This window comes from Lycium barbarum, chromosome 7 (assembly GCF_019175385.1).
Source record: "Lycium barbarum isolate Lr01 chromosome 7, ASM1917538v2, whole genome shotgun sequence".
Lineage (NCBI taxonomy): Eukaryota > Viridiplantae > Streptophyta > Magnoliopsida > Solanales > Solanaceae > Lycium > Lycium barbarum.
The window spans coordinates 18,102,504-18,123,216 of NC_083343.1; the positions used below are offsets into that span (position 1 = coordinate 18,102,504).

The 20,713-nt window shown below is 35.2% G+C and overlaps 1 protein-coding gene across 1 annotated transcript; it reads right to left on the reverse strand.

Annotated features, from left to right (window-relative positions):
* Positions 1-1,689: 1,689 nt before the first annotated feature.
* On the reverse strand, positions 1,690-14,756 carry LOC132603257 (methionine--tRNA ligase, cytoplasmic-like). Its single transcript, XM_060316235.1, has 17 exons — positions 14,271-14,756; positions 12,789-12,933; positions 10,403-10,556; positions 10,091-10,246; positions 9,568-9,798; positions 9,223-9,366; positions 7,582-7,672; positions 7,333-7,439; positions 7,116-7,230; positions 6,314-6,432; positions 5,688-5,753; positions 5,387-5,515; positions 5,109-5,246; positions 4,900-5,020; positions 3,217-3,455; positions 3,037-3,138; positions 1,690-2,085 (listed from the first exon to the last, which is right to left on the reverse strand). The coding sequence occupies exons 1-17, from the start codon at positions 14,398-14,400 to the stop codon at positions 1,855-1,857; spliced, it is 2,418 nt and encodes an 805-aa protein (XP_060172218.1). The 5' UTR covers positions 14,401-14,756; the 3' UTR covers positions 1,690-1,854.
* Positions 14,757-20,713: the final 5,957 nt, after the last annotated feature.

Below are 20,713 nucleotides of genomic sequence, written 5' to 3' on the forward strand. Positions count from 1 at the left end.
ATCTGGCCGGAAGTTGTTGTATTCATGAATACGACGATTGTATTCACTTTTTTGAGCTTTTTTAATTAAATTTTTCGATTGTATTCATTTTTTTAGGGTGTATTTGTTAGCATAAGGGTTGTTGTGAAATTTCTGGCACATCTGGCCGGAACAAGTGGTTGGTGTTGTTGTATTCATGAATAAGACGATTGTATTCACTTTTTTGAGCTTTTTTTGTTAATATTTTAGATTGTAATCTTTTTTTTTAGGGCTTATTTGTTAATTTTGAAGTATCTATGTTTTAATGTATTCAGTTTTACTCGCTGCATTCATGAATACAACGAGCCCCTTTATGAATATAAACAGTCATTTCATGAATACAGTGAAAAAAGAAAGTAAAAAAATTCGCTGTATTCATGAATATAACGAAAAAAAATGTATACAACGAAAAAAAGTAGCTTCGCCATGTAAATATTAAAAATATAGCTATGTCCAATTTTAAACCCCTAAATTGTAATCATTTATGTAAAATCCCCATACATATATACACACAAATGTTTGTCGGTAATTTATCCTCAAATTAAAAGAAAACTACAAGGCAAAAAAGGAATATATCCCAAATTTGCAATTTCTTAACGAAGTAGACAATTTTTTGGAATATATTAAAATTAAGAAAAAACAAAAAAGGAAGGGGGTCTTCAGTTGGCGAAGCTGTTAAAAGTTTATCTGGATCATCAATAAATCAATGTTTTGCATTTGTTTTTCACAATATAAGCAAGTAGGGTTTGATTAATTTAATTCAAACGATTACAGAATGTAACATCAAGAAACACTTGTAGGAGCTAGCTGAAACAGACTCATGCTTCTTACAGGCTTGAACTATTAATTTTATATGAATTTATCGAATCTAACCACAAAATACATTTGTACTAGCTTTTCACATATCTTTCAAACCAAGCCACGCATGTAATACTTTGGATTAAAAATCTCATTCACACAATTAAATAATTAACCCATAACCATATGTCTGCAAAAGCTTTCATTTCCTTTCAAACTCACATGTCGACCTGTTCTTTTGAACAGGAAATACATTTGATCTCAACAATCCAATTTATAAATATTTTTAATGCAAAATCTGTTACTCCTATATTTATACAAGGTTACTCGTTATTATTATGCCTCAACACAAACACATACACAACGCCATGAAGAGTGGGGCAACATACCTTGGTGTTAGAAACTTCTAGATAAGAAATCTTACGACATGCAGACAAACAACACCGCTTATTTTCACTTACTAGTTTCTGGATACATGCGTGTTTACCAAGTTAATTAGTAGTCAAGCCACACCAGAGTAGTAAATAAGCTCAAAATAATAAGAACAAAAAATCGACCTGGTATGGTGGGACAGCACAAAAACCTCCATTGCCATTAGTTCTTAGCTGTCTCAGAAACAAATCTGGACTATAATTCTCCGTCTTACTCCCATTTTCTCCTTATAGTTATCCCTGCTTAATAAGGGATGTATGTGCAACACACTTATCCAAAACTAGTTTACTTATTTATGTATTCAGTTATCTAAGTACAGTAGGATAAGAATATTTGTCCTTGTACCTCAGGGGTAGTTCAATTGAAGAGATGAGGGATAATAATCACTCAACTGAACGCTTCTGAGTGCAACTTATGGAATTGTACGGAAAATCAGACACATAGCAAGAGGCAAGCAGTACATTCAATAATTATTTCCCTTACAACAATACTTAACTTAATCATAATGGAAAATTTGATCGTTTAACGTTGTATAGAAAATAAAAGAAAAACGCGTTAAAACAAAATCTTGAATCCCTCTCCTAGTGGATCCACCAAAGAACAAAATTACCTAATGGATCCTTCAGAAATGGAGGCGACCTTGCAAACACCAGCTGAAGTGGTTAATGGCAAATCTTTATAGCAAGCAACCAACTTCTTATCTGTGTGCAGATCCACCTGAAGAGTTTCCCAAACCTTCTTCTTAGGATTCAAGACATCATCGGCCTTGCCATCAAACCCGGGGAATGTTACCCGTTCACCAATTGCAGCATCTTTCGGTGGCTCAACTAGTTCAACCTGACATGCAGCCATCATCATATTGCATCAGTTTACTTTCTAACTTTTCCTCTTCTGGTCCTAATAGTTTTTTTCTCTTTTTTTTTTCTCATTTCAACCAAACTTGTTGATGCATTAAACAGTAGTTGTGCCCCAGCAGAGACCTTTGAGACAAGATCTCCATGAACAACTAAGTGGTCATTTTTCTTTTCTAGTAATGATTGTATTGGCAATATTTTTTTGAAAACATACATAAGCATGTGACAAGAATATAGTAAATTGATTTGTAGTATCCACTAGTACCACTACAACTTAAAAAAAAAAAAAAAAAAAAAGAAGTTACAGAATAAGTTGGTAGTAGTACAGTCATTTGTGCAAAAATATGGCAGACAAAGAAGCTAGATCTGCCTTCCAAATTCTATTTAGACGGTCTTGCATAATGGCACACACCTCAACCACTTTGCATCATCTATATGGAAATCTTAGGGCATGCTTCAGCATTTTGTGCATCATGTGTGCCAAAATGCACATAGTCGATTTAATCGCAGCTACATGTAAACTTTCTCTGACCCATATTTCCTCACTCTCCATGTCTTCTCTCATTTGGCATCTCAATCACAGAGAGTTCTATATGAATTGTTAGGAAGGTATCCTGAAATGGTCCTATTTTCTATCAATAGATGTAGTAGGAGGTGGAGGAAGAGAAGCGATGAGGAAGAACAGAAAGCCCCTAACAGTTAGAACCAGGGTGTACCTCTTAGACAACAGTAATTTACAGTTACTGTAGCAAAATCTCTAAAACCCTTGGGAAGGATAAACCCAACAACATATCCAATGTATTAATTCGCTAATAATAGAAAAGTGGCAATCCTCTAGCATTATGTCGTAAAAATTCTCTCCTATGTAGCCTCCTGGCATGATATATAGGCAATCTGTAGATAAATGGAATAAAAGTATTAGGCTGCCACTCACCTTAGTGTGATCACTATTAGAAGCGGCAAGAACCATTGCCTGGGATTTTATGCCCCTCATGCTTGCTGGTTTTAGGTTGCACAGAACACAGACCTTCCGATTCTGATAAAGAAGATATCACTGTGAAAATTGCTAGGTAACAGTTTCTAATCAACATGAGAGAGAGTGAAGAATGCAAACCTGCATCTCCTCCAGAGGAATATATTTTACAAGGCCACTAACAACAGTTCTGGGCTGAGCTTCACCAACATCAATCTCTTCAACATACAGAGAATCAGCATCGGGATGTTTCTGTGCTTTTGTAATGAGACCAACACGTATATCGAGTCTGCTAATCGAAATTTCAGCTTCAACAGAGGCTGGGCCCTTAGATTTGGCTTCAGAAGATTTTGTAACACGTTCTTTCTTCTTATTAGCATCTGAATGACACAGTAAAATTCAATGTGATCAACAGTCCAGGTAACAAGAATTTTAAGAACTTATCTATAGCATATATCTATCAATCCATGATAAAGATCCCTCCCGATCTTTTCCCAAAAGAATAGGAAACTTTTCAACAAGAATATGATAAGATATCAAGGTTAGATATAACATATGTTACTCCGACTCGGGTGCGGGTACCCGATACTGGTGCAGATCTAGAAGTCAGATTCTTCATCACATAAAAGTGGGGATTCGGGGGATACGGATCCAAGTGCAAATACGGGTGCTGGGATACGGCCAATAAATATATATTACAACATATATAAGTATATATTTTAATTAATTGAAGTTATTGAACTAAAACTAATAAAATTTTACTCTCTATAAACACCTAACACTTTCTTCGTAAGATAACTCGTGTAACAGCAAAGTGTTCTAATACTTTATATAATTAACATATATGTATGACATAAACCCAAAAACTAAATTCTCCATCAATCTATACACTTCTTGTATATGTAGTCAACGCACCCGAAGTCAGTTTACCAAATCCGGTTTGGGTCCCACACCCACACCCAAACCCAAATCGCGTCGATCCGACACGGGGCCGGAAGAGATTTTGAAGGGCTCAAGCAACATAGGATATAAATGATTTAGGAGTCACCATATCAAATCAGAAGATATGTATTACTATTTCAAAAGCAGAATGGATATAAAGGATTCATATAGTTGATTGGATGATGTGTTTATTTTGAGAGGTCTGCATCAACAAAACAATGGGATGAGTAAAGGAGGAGGTGCTGCATGTCGACTCATTCTGGTTTTGTGATATCAGGAGATTATCCAGGAAAGACCTACAAGAAGAAGAGCTTGTAGAAGGTGCAGGCTACAGACATATTAAGAATGCCAGAAGTTGCCCAACTAAATATTTATTTGATACAACCTGAGAGACTGATAGGAAGTCACTGCATTTCCTTCTATCAGGACAAAGGAAAACAGCTACACCATATACTGACAGAGAAACATACAGATAGTATTTTCTTACAAGAAAAAGTACCAATAAGGTCCCCTGAGCATCCCCAAATCCCAATTGATTTGCCCAACAAGATCCACTAAATAAGGTGAACAACGTGACACTTCCCATTCATCTATCTGAAAATTTCCTTTTCCCATTTCTTTATCTTTATCCCATTTCTATTGTAAGTTGTAACTAAACAAATTTTCATGATGGGATAATATGAGGGGGAAATTAATGGAAGGAAAAAAATGTAGTCAGAAAATTCATTTGCATTCAGGATAGGGTGGCTAGTTGTATAAACATACTTTCTCCAGCCCCTTTTGGGGTGTTTTCCTGTTATAATTGAGAGTCCCTTGATAGGTTAATGTAATTGAATTCTTACGTATCAGATGAGGACGAAAGAGTAAAGTAAACATAATAACCTGAGATTTTTGCTTTGTTCAACTGATCAGTGATCTTCCTAGCCTCAGTTTCAGCCTTCAAATTCCTATCCGCCTGACTTCCTGCAAACTTCTCTCTGTAGAATTCAACTTCTTCATTTTCCTGCATATAGTCACGTTCAATCTTAGACTATTAGAACATGAAAGAATGAAAAACATGCAGTAAAGAACAAGAGACTGCGATGCAATACCAGCTGCTTGAACAATGGTGCTGGTATTCCAATTTTGTGACCTGCAGGTAGAATATGCCATGGTTTTTTGCTTTTCTCTATGTCACCATCAGTCAGTGAAAGTTGTGTTTCAGGAGGAAAGTTCAGCTGCTTAAGCACCTGTGAATCAAGTCGTGAGAACATCAAATCATTGAGCACAGAGAGAACCTCAACCGCAGAAAGGCGTACAAGCATCAAACATGAGCAGAGAGAACCTATGCCACAGTTAAATGACACAATTATAGCAACTGAGTTACTACCTCCCGTGAGAAGGATGGCATAAATGGCTCAAAAAGACATGCAAGAAGATATACTAGGCCGGAAGCAGTGCTCATCACTATGGAACACAAAGGCCTGTTTTCCTTGTAAAGTTTCCAGAATTGGCACACCTACAAAAAGAAGTATTGTCAGTCTAAACATATGAGATTAAAGCAACCAAGAGATTATCAACACACATTACTGAAATTCAAAAAGCAGTTTCTAAATTAAAATAGAAAATACAGTGGCATGGGCAACTACTAAATCAAAAACAGACCGTTGGAAAGTATTTGACAGGCTTACTTGCAAATAAGTGTTTCCTTCTCCAGAAATAAGCATAGCAATCCTCAAGCCTTGCTTTAATTTAACCTAAACCAGTTGCAGCATATAAGGGTTATTCAGTACATAAAAAGAAAGAAGAACTCAATGAACATACAAAGAACATGTAAGATACAATAAGAACAACAACTACTACTACTACTATGTCTCAACCTCAAGCTAGTAGGATCGGCTATAAGAATCCTCACTATACATGCCGCTCCATTAGAAATATCTCAATCCAATATCCAATAACTGAGGTTCTCGACACTAGTACCTCTCCGCATTTTCTAATGGTCATACAAATAATTAACAAGATTAAAAGACTAATGAACACTCGACCAAAAGCGTACTAACATGATTAAGCCTTGATCTCAAATAATTAGAGAACGCTAGATGTTTGGTAATTTCTCCTCACATCAGGATAAAAGATCCCATTGAAGCGGCTAATCCAATGCATATTGTATGGACATCTAGTCACACAAATTGCATAGCAATTATGCTCTATTTTTACATAGCAGAGTTGTACAAAACACATGTAAGGAAAAAAAATTGGAAATGAGTTTCATTTTCACTAGAACCGGAAAAGCCCCGTAAAGTTTTCTTGTTACCTTCTCCATGGCTTCTATGTATTGCTCCACATAATTTCCAAGTTTTTCACCCAAGTCCCTAGATTCAGAGTGTGATTCAGCTCCTTCGGGATTGGGAATTACGGAACCATAACCTGAAGCTGTACAAGAACATTTCCATATGGATCTGTTAATTTTTCGATTAGAAAAAGGACTAGATTATTCCCAGTTAACACTCCGTAACCAAAACATACAACAAATTTCAGTCAAAAACTTTTCCGTTTTTATCTTTCTGGCAGAAAAAAGATTCTTTCCTTGGAATTTTCCTTATAATATAAATAGTAATAAAATTCTTTTTTTTAATCAGTGACTAGTAACAAGATACTTTCTAAGTAAAACATGAAGGATCCAAGGCACTTATCCAATGGGAAACAACTTCCCGGGGCGAAACTTTTCCATTTTTTATCTTTCTAGGAAGAACAAGAAATATTTCCTTTCAGTTCTCTCATCTCAATGATATACTAGCATGACAATTCAAGGTGGCAGGTAGATTATTTTGTTGATTCACAAGAAAGAGACACGGTAATTTTCATCAATCAACCAGACAAGGAGTCGAGTATACAATACCAGTAACACAAAAGCATGAAATAGCATAACAAACCATGTCATCTAATACATGAATTAGAGTTACTGGGGAAATAAACAGAGAAAAATAAGCTGCCAAAGCTTGGTATAGTCTAAATGTATTATGACAGAACAGACACGGAACTAGTTCACAACAGCAGAAGCATATCAAGGGGAGATACTTCTTAAATATCTCATAGAAGACATCTAGCAGACATACCCGGATCTTTTGCAATGAAACTCAGGACTCTATTGACGAAATTGCCCAAGTTGGCTAGCAACTCCTTGTTTAACTTTGCTTGTAAATCGGCCCAACTAAACAAAGTGTCTGACACCTAGAATAACTGAAATCCATTAGGGATCATGCCACAGCATAAAAGAGCATAACAGAATAGGGATTTTTCAGGCAACGGAAGTTAAAACCGCAAAGACCCCACCTCTGGCCTGTTTGTCAGCAAGTAATATCTCCAAACTTCTACAGGAATGTTTGTGTCTTTTGCATCATTACCGAATACTCCTATGCCCTTACTCTTCGAGAACTTGCCTGATTATGACAACCAATACATACGAGGAAAATTTTCAAATCAGAAAAGAATTAGTTCTGTAGTATGAACTGGTGGTCCCAATATATTAAGTCCCAAGCAGCTTTAACAAATGGAAAACTCACAGCCTTATTTCCATCTAACCTGCTTCATAATTCAAGTATTCTGTTACACTAATAGTCTTCATAAGAGTCCAGTGTTCACCAGTTCCAAGAAGCGTAGAGGGGAAAATCACCTGGAAAAATAGAACATTTGTTTTCTTACGTGCAATAGCTGCTAACAGAAATATCACTATGGTTAAGCTTATCCGACATACAAACTGAGGGGGCAAATTTGTGGCATTAGGACTCCCAAAGCATATTTGTCCAAGTCAATCAATCAATCAAATCAATCATGCTTCAATTTTAAATTAGTCAGGCACAGCTATATAGTTTCTCTTTTTCAATTATGCTCTAGTCAGTTCCATTTCATCTAATATAAACTAATTTGTCAATTTGTCTTAAGTGACAAATCCAAATCTTATATTTACCCCTACACGGACATCCCAGTCTCTAAGAAACTCTTGAGTCGTTTTTAAGTATAATAGTTTGTTGACACAAATGAGGGTTGTGCTTCATTTTTTGATAGCTTTCAGTCATGTAATAGGCATCTCCTTGTTATATGATTCATTAGGGGTAATAGTACTTAACTTTATATGGTCAACACTAGTACAAAATCAGATTTCTTTTTCTTTCTTTCCTTTTTTTTTGGGGGGGGGGGAGATAGCAAGACTTCAAACTCATGCCGTGCTTGAAATCCGCTAATTATCTCTTACAAATAACTTGTTTATATTGAGAACTATCTATCTCTGCCATGACAAAATGTAAATGAACATTTAATCATAGCATTACAAGAAACAAATGAACATCTTCTGATGCTCCTAAGCTGAAACTTGATTAACTTCCATCAAGACATCTCACAGGTAAGACCTCAATTGGTTTCTGTTTTTTTTTTTTGGGGGGGGGGGGGGGGGGGGGAACAACATTACCATAACTAAACAAAAATATAGTTATTTAAAAATAAGGCCCTTATCGAAAAAGGAAAGTTTTTCAAAATTTAGGTGCTCTCTCCTCATCATGCCAAGTGTTATATTTTGACTAGGTAATGTACATATTATTATAATTCTTACTTTTTAATAGTGGCAGTGCCTTCATCGGATGGCGTGCACCACTATTAATCCAGCAGTGAACTCATCTTGTTGTTATTTTAGAAGTGTGCCAAGAATTTAAGAATGTCCTAAATAGAATTACATGTTTTAATTCCTTCTCAGCAAATATATTATGAGTTAATATTGATGGAGGTAATAAAATACAACATCAATTCAATGGAACCTTGAGAAAACGAAAAATTGACTTCTATTTCAACAAGAACCCTTTTTTAAAATAGAACAACCAATGACTGAGCCTTCCAGTCGACACTCAACACCAATCAAGAATAAATGAACGAAAAAAAGCAAAAAGTTCAAAACAGAGTTCTCTCTTGAAAATACAATATGTGGTAAATTTCTTTCTTCTTTTCCTTATCCTATGTAAACTTTGACACTCTAAAGTCAAAGAGAGAACTCAAATATTTTAAATGCCATTAGTAATGTTTCTGAGAAAGGTAGCCTTAAAGATAAATCAAGGCAACCACAATCTCAGTACCTTAATTTGTCTCCATTATCCGTCACTCAAAAGCACACTAACATGACTTCATAGTATTCAACTTCAATTTTACCACCAAAAAGATGATGCCCCTAGCACTTACAGTGTGAAAAGGCACATTGTCTTTTCCCATAAACTGATAGAGCTCCACATTCTCTGGATTCTTCCACCACTTCTCCCACTCAGTCGTGTAGCATGAGGTTATTGATACATATCCAATAGGAGCATCAAACCACACGTAGAAAACCTAATTACCAATATATCAATAAATAACGTCATTAATGGTATTGAACAATAAAAGAGAATTGTGCTGCTTCAAATTATGAGAGTGCATGAATTGATAACAGCAAGGGGAGTAATTATCAGTAAAAGTAACAAGTCGCGACCAACTATTGTTTAGCCAGAAAGAAGGGTAACAAGTTACAACTAACAGTTTTCCTCAATCAACCTTGTCCTTATATTTTTCATGTGGAACTGGAACCCCCCATTTCAAATCTCTAGTTATACACCTTGGCTTCAGTCCTTCTCTAAGCCAGGCATGTGTTGTGTGTATAGCATTCTGACTCCATCCCCCGGCCACTGACAGGTCATTGACATATGCTTCTAATTTATCCTTCAGCAAAGGGAGCTCAAGAAACAAATGATCTGTATCTCGGATGCATGGGGTGTTACGGCAAACCTGCAGAGTAAGCAAGCTAAGACTTCAGTGGTAAGTAAAATCATTACCACATTCACGTATTGTTGATCCAACATGCTTTATGTCCTTCGAGTTCTTGGTATTTTAAAATTTCCAAATACAAGGTTGTTTAACCTTTCTAACAAGTAAGTCAAGTCTCTTGGCAAAACTCACTTTTTAAAAGAAACTAGATGATGAGAAGTACTTTTTCAACAACCAAATGATGAGAAGTATTTAAAGTTTAAACCATACTGTATCAAGAAATGCACATCTGGAAAGAAGAGGACAAGCAAACCTTGCATTTTGGATCCACCAATTCAGTGGGATTTAAGAGCTTTCCACATTTCTCACATTGATCTCCTCGTGCAGAATCATAGTTGCAACCTGGTGTCGGGCAGCTACCCTCTACAAGGCGGTCAGCCAAAAACTTTTTGCATGTGTCACAGTACGGCTGTGAAATAAACTTAGCTTCAGTAATAAATATGTCAAATTCGATGCGTCAACTGAGTTCGGGCAACTTCAATCTATGAGATGTTTGAACCCCCTGGCAATAACAGGGCAGAATCAAGCTGCTAATAGAAACTAGTACTTATTAAGAATTCTATACCTGCTGCATGGTGTTCTCAGAGAGCCAATTATTATCCCAGAGCTTCTTGAAGATCGCCTGACAAACTTCAGTCTGTTGTGGAGTTGATGTTCGTCCAAATTGATCGAAGCTTATATCAAACCATTTATAAACATCTCTATGGATTGCGTGATATCTGCAAAACCAAGAAAATGAAGGAAGGAATTGAGAACAAGGCATGAATGCACCACAATTTTTAACAGTTTATACCAAAATAAACTGAAAGGATAAAAATTTGCAAGAACTTGGGGAGAAAGAATGTCAAAATAGTAGTAATAATGATAATAATTCTAATTATTACCATTACTACTATTATTTTAAGTCAACAAACTCACTTTTATAGAGACAACTGCCGAAGCTGACGAAGACCTTATTAGTTAGTGTGAGTGAAACAGACAGCACAGATAAGCTTGCATTTTGTTCACGGACATGGATAGTCTTTCCCATTTGTCATTGTCTTGGATTTAAAACTCTAGAGTTGCTTGTCAGTATCTCGAGTACCTTGGTTGTCGTGACATTTGTACGTTTATTTAGATATTATTGAAATTTTAAGGTTGTGATGCACATATGAACTCAATTATGTTGTGTCACGTATGATTGGTTAGTAATGGTTATTGCTCCCCTATCCTAATTTGTTTGGCACCTTCCTTTTTTTGACTGTCCTTAAAAAACTGACACCTTTCTAGGTTTAGAAACTCCTAATAATTACCTTCCCGCTGCTCTTAATGAAATGCTCTTCTAGAGGTTGATACGATTTATGTGGACCTTAGTAGAAGGATACTTTGGTATTTTATACATTAAGCTTATATGTTAAAAGGTCCACCATTACCTTACTAACATTGTATCTAGTCGAATGGTGTCAAAAATTGAGACGGAGTATTATTTCTTATAAGTGTCGTTGCAGACCAGTAAACAGTGTGGATACTTTCTTGGATTTTGTTAGATCCCTGTCTTTTAGTCTAAGTTTGCTTCCTGTTTTGTTTGAAGCAGCTTCTTTTGCCCACCTGTAACCTTGCATCTTCTGGATGCTTTACTAATGACATTTGATTACTTTATCAAAAAAAGTGTTGTTGCAGACCAGTGATATGTAATTTAGCCGAGATAGGAAAATATGGATATCCCTAGAATTAGGGAAAACACTGTCTAAATTACTGGTGAATTCGGGTAAGCTTGCTTCAAAGCCTACTCTCTGAGCATCGGTCAAGGCCCCAGATTGGATCATGAAAAGTTGATAAAGCCATCAAGAATATCTGAAACATGCTTCCAGCCTGCATTTCTAAGTTACTTGGACTGAAGGAACTGTAGATATTTTGATGGAGTATCAACCCCCACCCACACCTTAGACTAGATAACTTTTATTTAGCTGGCATAATCTCTCTTTTGTAACCCGCTTTTTAAATTTTTGGACTTTATTAGCTCCATCATAATTTAGGCAATACTGTTGGAGCTGTCCGAATCTTTTTGTATCCTCCTTGCATCTTCTTGATGCCTCTTAATGAAGCTTCTTACTTCATTAAAAAAGACACAATTTATTGCCCTCCCTCCCTCCCTCCCTCTCTCTCTCTATTTGAGGGTTAACTGACACAAATTGGAAATAGACTAATTCATCTAAAAAGAATTGAATAGTTAAAAACTAAACAAAAATACTACATGCCACAATTTTCATCTTTGAAAATTACAATCTACTGCATCCAAAAGCTAAGTTACTCGGACTCTCCTAAAATGTCGTCAGGTGCGTGTCGGATCCTTCAAAAGTAGTGTATTTTTGGAGGATCCGACATGGGTGCGGCAACACTTTCGAAGAGTCCGAGTAACTTAGTCCAAAAATCATCAGCAGAAATCACTACTTTGACTCTTCTGATGGATTGAACTGCAAGAATATCTTTATTCTAATTTAAAATATAGGAAAGAACATAAGAGAGTTTTTAAATCAGATTAGCTTTAGCATATCCCCTTCTTTTTCTTTAGTTCAAACTCTAAGCAATATAACTCAACTGCATCTTCATAGTTTTCCGTCCTAAGGAAGCTTGCGTAAGAACTATATAGCTAAGTAAGTTAATAAAACTAACCAACCTCTTAACCAGAGTAGCTTATAAGATTAAATAGAGTTGATTCTACTTGTTTCTCAAGAAACCAAAATGCAGATAAGCAGCTCTCTCATTGCCTACAAAACCCACCAGCAAAATTACAACAATGACGTCTTTTCTATATTAAACCAAACAAACGAAAGGTAACTTCGATATCAACGCCATTGTAAGGATAAGTGTTAGATTTTAAAAACCTAACACAAACAGAATATAGCAAGTCGAACGAGTTTGATTGAGGCACACTTAATTAATTGATTTAATATCAAAGAAAGGAGAATTACTTGTCACAAATTTCCTTGGGAGTACAGTTTTCTTCCAAGGCTTTAGTCTCAGTAGCCGTGCCATATTCATCGGTACCACACATGTAAATAGCATTGTAATCCCGAAGTCTACAGTATCTCGCAAACACATCAGCACTCAGCACGCCTACAACAGCACAAAACCATAAATTGAATAAAAAAAGGGATATTTCAAAAATATACAGCTTTTGAAAATAATTACGCCACGTAGCCCATTATACAATATTATACAACATTATACCTGGGGGAAAGCGTTATACAAAATGTATCAACATTGTATAAAGTGTATAATAGTGTAGTTTTATTTATACACAAATATGTTGAAAATCGCGTGTTTATACACAGGACCCATTTGGCCATGAGAATTATTCACTTCTTTCCAGAGTTTTTTTTTCACTTTATTTGAAAATCTGTGTATTGCCATGAAAATTGAAATTTCGAAACACCTAAAACCCTGTTTTCACTTCTTTTCACTTTGAGTACATTCAAACAGCCAATTTTATTTTTTTTTGCAAAAACTATAAGCAACCATAACTCCATCTTCAACTCCGACTTCAAAAATTCCAAATAAAGTGAAAAATAGTGGTTTTCGTTGCCAAACGCCTATTCATACAACATTATACTTGGAGGAAAAGCAGTATACATAATGTATCAACCTTGTATAAAGTGTATAAAAGGTGTTTATACATAAATATGTTGAAAACCGGATGTCTACATGGAGTACATATCTTCAAAAATAGACATAGAGCGTAATTTCCTCAAAAAAAAGTCCACATAAATAACAGCGAAGAGAGTAAATAATTAAGGGAAATTTTCAAAAATATACAGCCCAACATATATTATTACACCACGTAGCTCAATATACAATATTATACAACATTATACCTGAGGGGAAAGCATTATATATAATGTGTCAACCTTGTATAAAGTGAAATTTTCATAAAAGATACAGCCCAACATATATTATTACGCCACGTAGCTCAATATACAATATTATACAACATTATACCTGGGGGGAAAAGCATTATATATAATGTATCAACCTTGTATAAAGTGTATATAATAATAGTGTATAAAAGGTAGTTATCCACAAATATGCTGAAAATGGGGTGTTTATACACAAAGTATGGGCTACATAGCGTGATAATATTTATACACAAAGTATGGGCTACATAGCGTGATAATATTTTCAAAAATAGACATAGAGCATAATCTCCCCTAAATCAACAGGGAAGAGAGGGTAATAATTAAGGAGGGCTGTATTATTACTTTCGATGATGTTACCCATTGTTGATTGTAAATATACAGAGCAATGCAATGTGTATAAGAGGTGTTTAGACACAAAAATGGAGTGTTTATATGAGCCTAAACATTTGACAAAAAAATAGAGATAGAGCGTAATTTCCCCTAAAGAGAGTAATTAAATAGTTAAGAAGGATTGAAATGGTGTTGTTCATTACTTACTTCCGATGATGTTTCCTAAGTGAGGAACATTATTAACATACGGTAAAGCACTAGTGATTAATATGTTTCTTTTTCCCGCTATCGGAAGTTTAGGAGTCGCGCCGTTGCCGGCGGCGGAAGAGTCGCCCATCGTGTTACTCAAGTTTCCGGCGCTAGGGTTTTAGATACACTGCTTTTTGCTTGGGTTGCTTGGATTGGTTTCTTAGAGGATTTGGGCCTTTGTTCTTCTTCGATCTGTTTTTTTCCATCCATTTCTCCTCCTAATGCAGATCATTTATAGGATTGTGATTAGGTTTTTTTAGAGAAGAGAAAGAGGAGCGTGGTGGTGGTGATGATGAAACAAGAAAACGAAAGAGAGGTAGGGTAGAGGAGAAAGAGACGTTGGGGAGGCAAACGATGGTGGTGGGGATGAAAGAATGATGAAGGGAGAAGAGAGAAGGGAGAGAAGAGAGAATGGAGGGAAAGAGAGGGGGATGTGCGGCTGAAAGAGGTGATGGGTAGGTTTAGGGAGAAAAAATAGAAGATTGGGCCGGGTCGGGTATAAATGGTGGGCTGGACCGGGTAAGTGTAGATGATGGGCTGGTCTGATGAAATTAAAAAAACGTGGGCTGGGCCATTTATTTAGCATATTGTGTGTGTTGTTTGGGCCATCAATTGGCTGATCTAAAGAGTTTTGTGGGCTGAAATTGTTGATCCTTCCTCCCCTATTTAATTATTTTTGAGCTTCTAATTTAATAACTAGTGCAATATTTACTATGTGAAGACAATTAATAATTAATATGTAGAAAAAATAAGGATTTAACAAAATTTTGTCTTGTAATTAATTTAACGAGTCCAAACCCGAAAATGAAACGATGACGAACCATTTAAAATTGTGACAAAGTAATGCTAGTAATGTTGATAGTGAAAATGAAAGTAAAGATATTAATAGTAGTAGCGGTAAAAATTAATAGTGAAAATAAAGTGTTTAACTCGTCAATGAATTTAGAAGCCCGAGTAAATAAAATTAAATAAAGGAGGGACAAAATTGGGTGTCAACAGTTATGATTTAGCTCACTAGTTATGTGAGGCCCGGTCAAGATATAAAAGTAGATATTTTAACTAAAGAAATATAATTTGTGTTAGTATAAATGTACAACAACAACAACCATATACCCATTGTAGTCCCACAAGTGGGTAGTTATATGAAAGCAAAATTTTCATTCCACTCCTTTAATATTTTAACTTCCATTTTGATGAAAAATTGTTTACTTCAATCAAATGTGGAGCCAGAATTTGACATTTATAACTTATGTATCCTAATTTTCTGAAGTTATTTAGTTCTAAATAAATAATCTATACATAGTTAATGAACTTTTAAGACAAATACATAATTTAACTTGTGCAGCGGATGGAGCTATTCCTCTCTTAATTAGGGATTAGAGGTTCGAACATGGATATGGAAAAAATCTTTGGAGGAAGCGCTCCTCCCGAATAGGCGCGATACAGTGCGAATGATCTGGATTAATTGGGCTCAAATGCTGATATCGAGCACCAACCAGAGAACCAAAGAACATGAAAAATGAGGTAGGAGGTTCGATAGCTTTTCAAAAGTAGACCTTAAAAACAAAAAACAAAAAAAATTGACTTAAATAAATAAGATTAGGACCTAAAAGTAATTAATTAAAAAGTTTTTAAAAAAATTGGAAATTATTGTGAGGACTACAAAAGTCTCCAGGTTCGATAGCTTTTGAAAAGTAGACCTTAAAAACAAAAAAATTGACTTAAATAAATAAGATTATGACCTAAAAGTAATTAATTAAAAAGTTTTTAAAAAATTTGGAAATTATTGTGAGGACTACAAAAGTCCCCACATTTGCTCTTATATATTACTACTACTTAGAAGAGGGAGTTTGGTCGTCCCTCTTCGTCGTCCGTTCATGTGCCCCATTAAAAAAAAAACTTTTGGGCCCATTTTTAAACAGGCCCTAAAAAAAATGTAAAAAAAACAATTGTGGATCCCATAGATATTAAACAACAACTAATATTTTAAAAAAATTGTGGGCCCCATATTAAATACCAACCAGTATTATAAAAAAACGGTGCAGACTTTGTATTCTTAACAAACACTAATATAATAAAGTTTTAGATACGGAGCACAAATTACAATGTTATATCAATCGTGTTTTGAACATAGTACATACAAAAAAAATAAAAAAAATAGGGCCCCATATTAAAATTGTAAAAAAAAAAAATTGTGGGCCCCATATATATTAAACAACAACTAATATTTAAAAAAATGTGGGCCCCATATTAACACCATCCAGTATTAAAAAAAAGGTGGAACCCACCACATCCAAACTCACGGGAAAAACAAAAGTGAACCCCATATTAACAAAATCAAGTAATATTAAAAAAAAAAAAATTGAATCTCATATTAAAAAAACAAACAATGTTAAAAAAAAATTGTGGGCCCCATATTAAATACCGTGCGTATTCGTAGCAAACACTAATACAATAAAATTTTAAATACGGAGCACAAACTACAACATTATACCTGGGGGGAAAAGCATTATATATAATGTATCAACCTTGTATAAAGTGTATATAATAATAGTGTATAAAAGGTAGTTATCCACAAATATGCTGAAAATGGGGTGTTCATACACAAAGTATGGGCTACATAGCGTGATAATATTTTCAAAAATAGACATAGAGCATAATTTCCCCTAAATCAACAGGGAAGAGAGGGTAATAATTAAGGAGGACTGTATTATTACTTTGGATAATGTTACCCATTGTTGATTGTAAATATACAGAGCAATGCAATGTGTATAAGAGGTGTTTAGATACAAAAATGCAGTGTTTATATGAGCCTAAACATTTGACAAAAAAATAGAGATAGAGCGTAATTTCCACTAAAGAGAGTAATTAAATAGTTAAGAAGGATTGAAATGGTGTTGTTCATTACTTACTTCCGATGATGTTTCCTAAGTGAGGAACATTATTAACATACGGTAAAGCACTAGTGATTAATATGTTTCTTTTTCCCGCTATCGGAAGTTTAGGAGTCGCGCCGTTGCCGGCGGCGGAAGAGTCGCCCATCGTGTTACTCAAGTTTCCGGCACTAGGGTTTTAGATATACTACTTTTTGCTTAGGTTGCTTGGATTAGTTTTTCAGAGGATTTGGGCCTTTGTTCTTCTTAATCTGGGTCTCCCTTCCTGATTTATTCTATTTTTTACGCTTTATGACTACCGAGTCAAAATATTTACGTCAGCAGAGCCTACTCTCTGAGCATTGGTCAAGGCCCCAGATTAGATCGTGAAAAGTTGATAAACCCATCAAGAATATCTGAAACATGCTTCCAGCCTGCATTTCTAGGTTACTTGGACTGAAGGAACTGTAGATATTTTGATGGAGCATCAACTCCTACCCACACCTTTAGACTAGATAACTTTTACTTTTATTTAGCTGGCATAATCTCTCATTTGTAACCTGCTTTTAAAATTTTTGGACTTTATTAGCTCCCCCATAATTTAGGCAGTACTGTTGGAGCTGTCCATACCTTTTTGTACTCTCCTTGCATCTTCGTGACGCCTCTTAATGAAAGTTCTTACTTCATTTAAAAAAAACACAATTTATTGTGCTCCAAACATTGGCCTATATACGGAAATCCTATAGTTCAACAAAAGACCATTGGCCAATCTAAGGTCTCAAGATGTATAAATGATATGTTTGATAAAACTCTGTCTGCTAAACCACCATTTGAATATGTGTGATTTTCTCTCTCTCTATCTATCTAATTGTGTCCACCAAACCGCATGAAACGAGGAGTCAAAAATGAAATCATCAAACCACTAATTGGAGATACTCTAAAGTAAAGAACGCTATATTGAACAAGAGAAATCTTATCAAAGGCAATTGAAAGTTCCAAATCTATGAAGCCTAACCCTTTCCTTCAAGTATCGGATTAGATTGCGCTTTACATTAGCTACTTTCATTCGCTATGTTATCTTTACGCAGATATGATCCCACTGATTTGTCAAGAGATCCAAATTCAACAAGGAAGTTCTTTCATGTCCCAGTTAACAAGCTCCCTTCCCCGTCTCAAAAGTTTTGTCCCTTTTTACTTTTTTAACTGACACAAATTGGAAATAGACTAATTAGTCTAAAAAGAATTGAATAGTTAAAAACTAAACAAAAATACCACATGCCACAATTTTCACATTTGAAAATTACCATCTAATGCATCCAAAAAGTCATCAGCAGAAAGCACTACCTTGACTCTTCTGATGGATTGAACTGCAAGAATATCTTTATTCTAATTTAAAATATAGGAAAGAACATAAGAGAGTTTTTAAATCAGATTAGCTTTAGCATATCCCCTTCTTTTTCTTTAGTTCAAACTCTAAGCAATATAACTCAACTGCATCTTCATAGTTTTCCGTCCTAAGGAAGCTTGTGTAAGAACTATACAGCTAAGGAAGTTAATAAAACTAACCAACCTCTTAACCAGAGTAGCTTATAAGATTAGCTAGAGTTGATTCTACTTGTTTCTCAAGAAACCAAAATGCAGATAAGCAGCTCTCATTGCCAACTAAACCCACCAGCAAAATTACAACAATGACATCTTTTGCATGCCTTAGTGCTATTAGAGACTTGTACGCCATTATAAGGATAAGAACCTGATGAGTCGTGAAATTACGCGATATTCGACGCTAATTCCTTAAGCTTTTGTGACTCCTTAAGCACTTTTGTTGTTACTTTTTGTGTTTTTATGTTGTTTTGTAGGAAAAGATGCCCGAAGAGCATAAAAGAGCAAAATGGATCAAAATGGACCAAAATGGAACAAAATAGAGCAAAACAAGCCAAGTAGCTGAAATGAGTGATCGGAAGATACCAAGTGAAAAGAAAGTCAAAAAGAGGTCAAACTGGACATTTTTGCAAAACTGTCAAAACTGGACAGTTTTGCAAAAACGGGACAGATTTGCAAAACTGTCAAAAAGTGGACAGTTTTGCAAAAACGAGCAGAATTGCAAAAACAGAAATATGGGGGCAGATTTTGACATTTTTTGGACTTGGAAAAATTGGGGGGAGCTACAAAAGAGAGGCTAGGGCAAAACATTTTCTATCTTTGGTCATTTTGCAAGTTTTGGAGGCTAGGGTTTTCACCTACACCATTGGAGGAGAAGATTGGAGCACTTTAATGAGATAATTCTTAAACCTTTCTTCAACTCCTTGTTTTGTATTGAATATTTTAGTGTGTAGTATTTCATTTCTAGACTTGAATCTCGTTTATGAAAGTATTCTTGATTAAAGTTTGGTTTGAAACTCTTGTTATGCTTATGTATTGAATGATTCTTATTGCTATAGAAGTGGGTCTTTGTTGATTTAATTAATCTCGTTCTTGAATGTTTCCAAAGGGATTAGCTAACCCTAGGACTCACCCATTTACTTAGATTGAGCTTGGAAAAGGAAATCTAGGTTGGGAAAGATTAATTAACAAGAATTTGGGTCATTAAACTCATCTAATAACTTGAGCTCGGAAGAGGATAGTTACTTGAGGTTAAATTGATTGTGCCTAATATCACACTCTAAGGCTTGGAAAAGCTTAGAGTGAAATTCATTGATTTGGTTGGAAGACTTTCAATGAGATTTTAGAAATCATTATCTATTGACATAAACCCGTTCTTAGTTGTAAAATCGTGAAATACATTGGATCGTTACTTGAGTGTAATATCCTATTATCCATGCTTGTGGCCATTGATCATTTTACTCGCTTTCTAGGTAATTTTACATTTCCGCATTAGTTATAATTTTCTCAAAAACCCAAAATATTATTTATCGTTTGGCTTTAGCGTAGTTGGTGAAAGTTCCTTACTTTCTTAATCGCCTAGCATATTGTTCCCTGTGGGATCGACCCCGACTCATAGTTGGGTAAATATATTGCATACGACCGTGTACACTTTCTCTTTGAGGAGTGTATTTGGACGTTATACTTGGAGGAAAAGCAGTATACATAATGTATCAACCTTGTATAAAGTGTATAAAAGTTGTTTATACATAAATATGTTGAAAACCGGATGTCTACATGGAGTACATATCTTCAAAAATAGACATAGAGCGCAATTTCCTCGAAAAAAAGTCCACATAAATAACAGCGAAGAGAGTAAATAATTAGGGATCACTATACTGTTTTTCTTCCACTTCCATTACTAAGGAGGATTCAACTCCGTTCTGAACAAAACTCCACCATCTTCTGGGTCTAAGAGTTGAACTCCAAGATTCTCTAAACAGTGAACTTCTGCACCATGATTTTCTTGTCTGTCTCTGTTGACACCCAATTTTGTCCCGCCTATCCTCCGAAATACCTATTTGCGCTCTAATATTTCTCGGCAAATTAAAAAAAATATATTTTTATATTTTACTATAATTATTAGCCTCTTATCAATACTGGCATTGC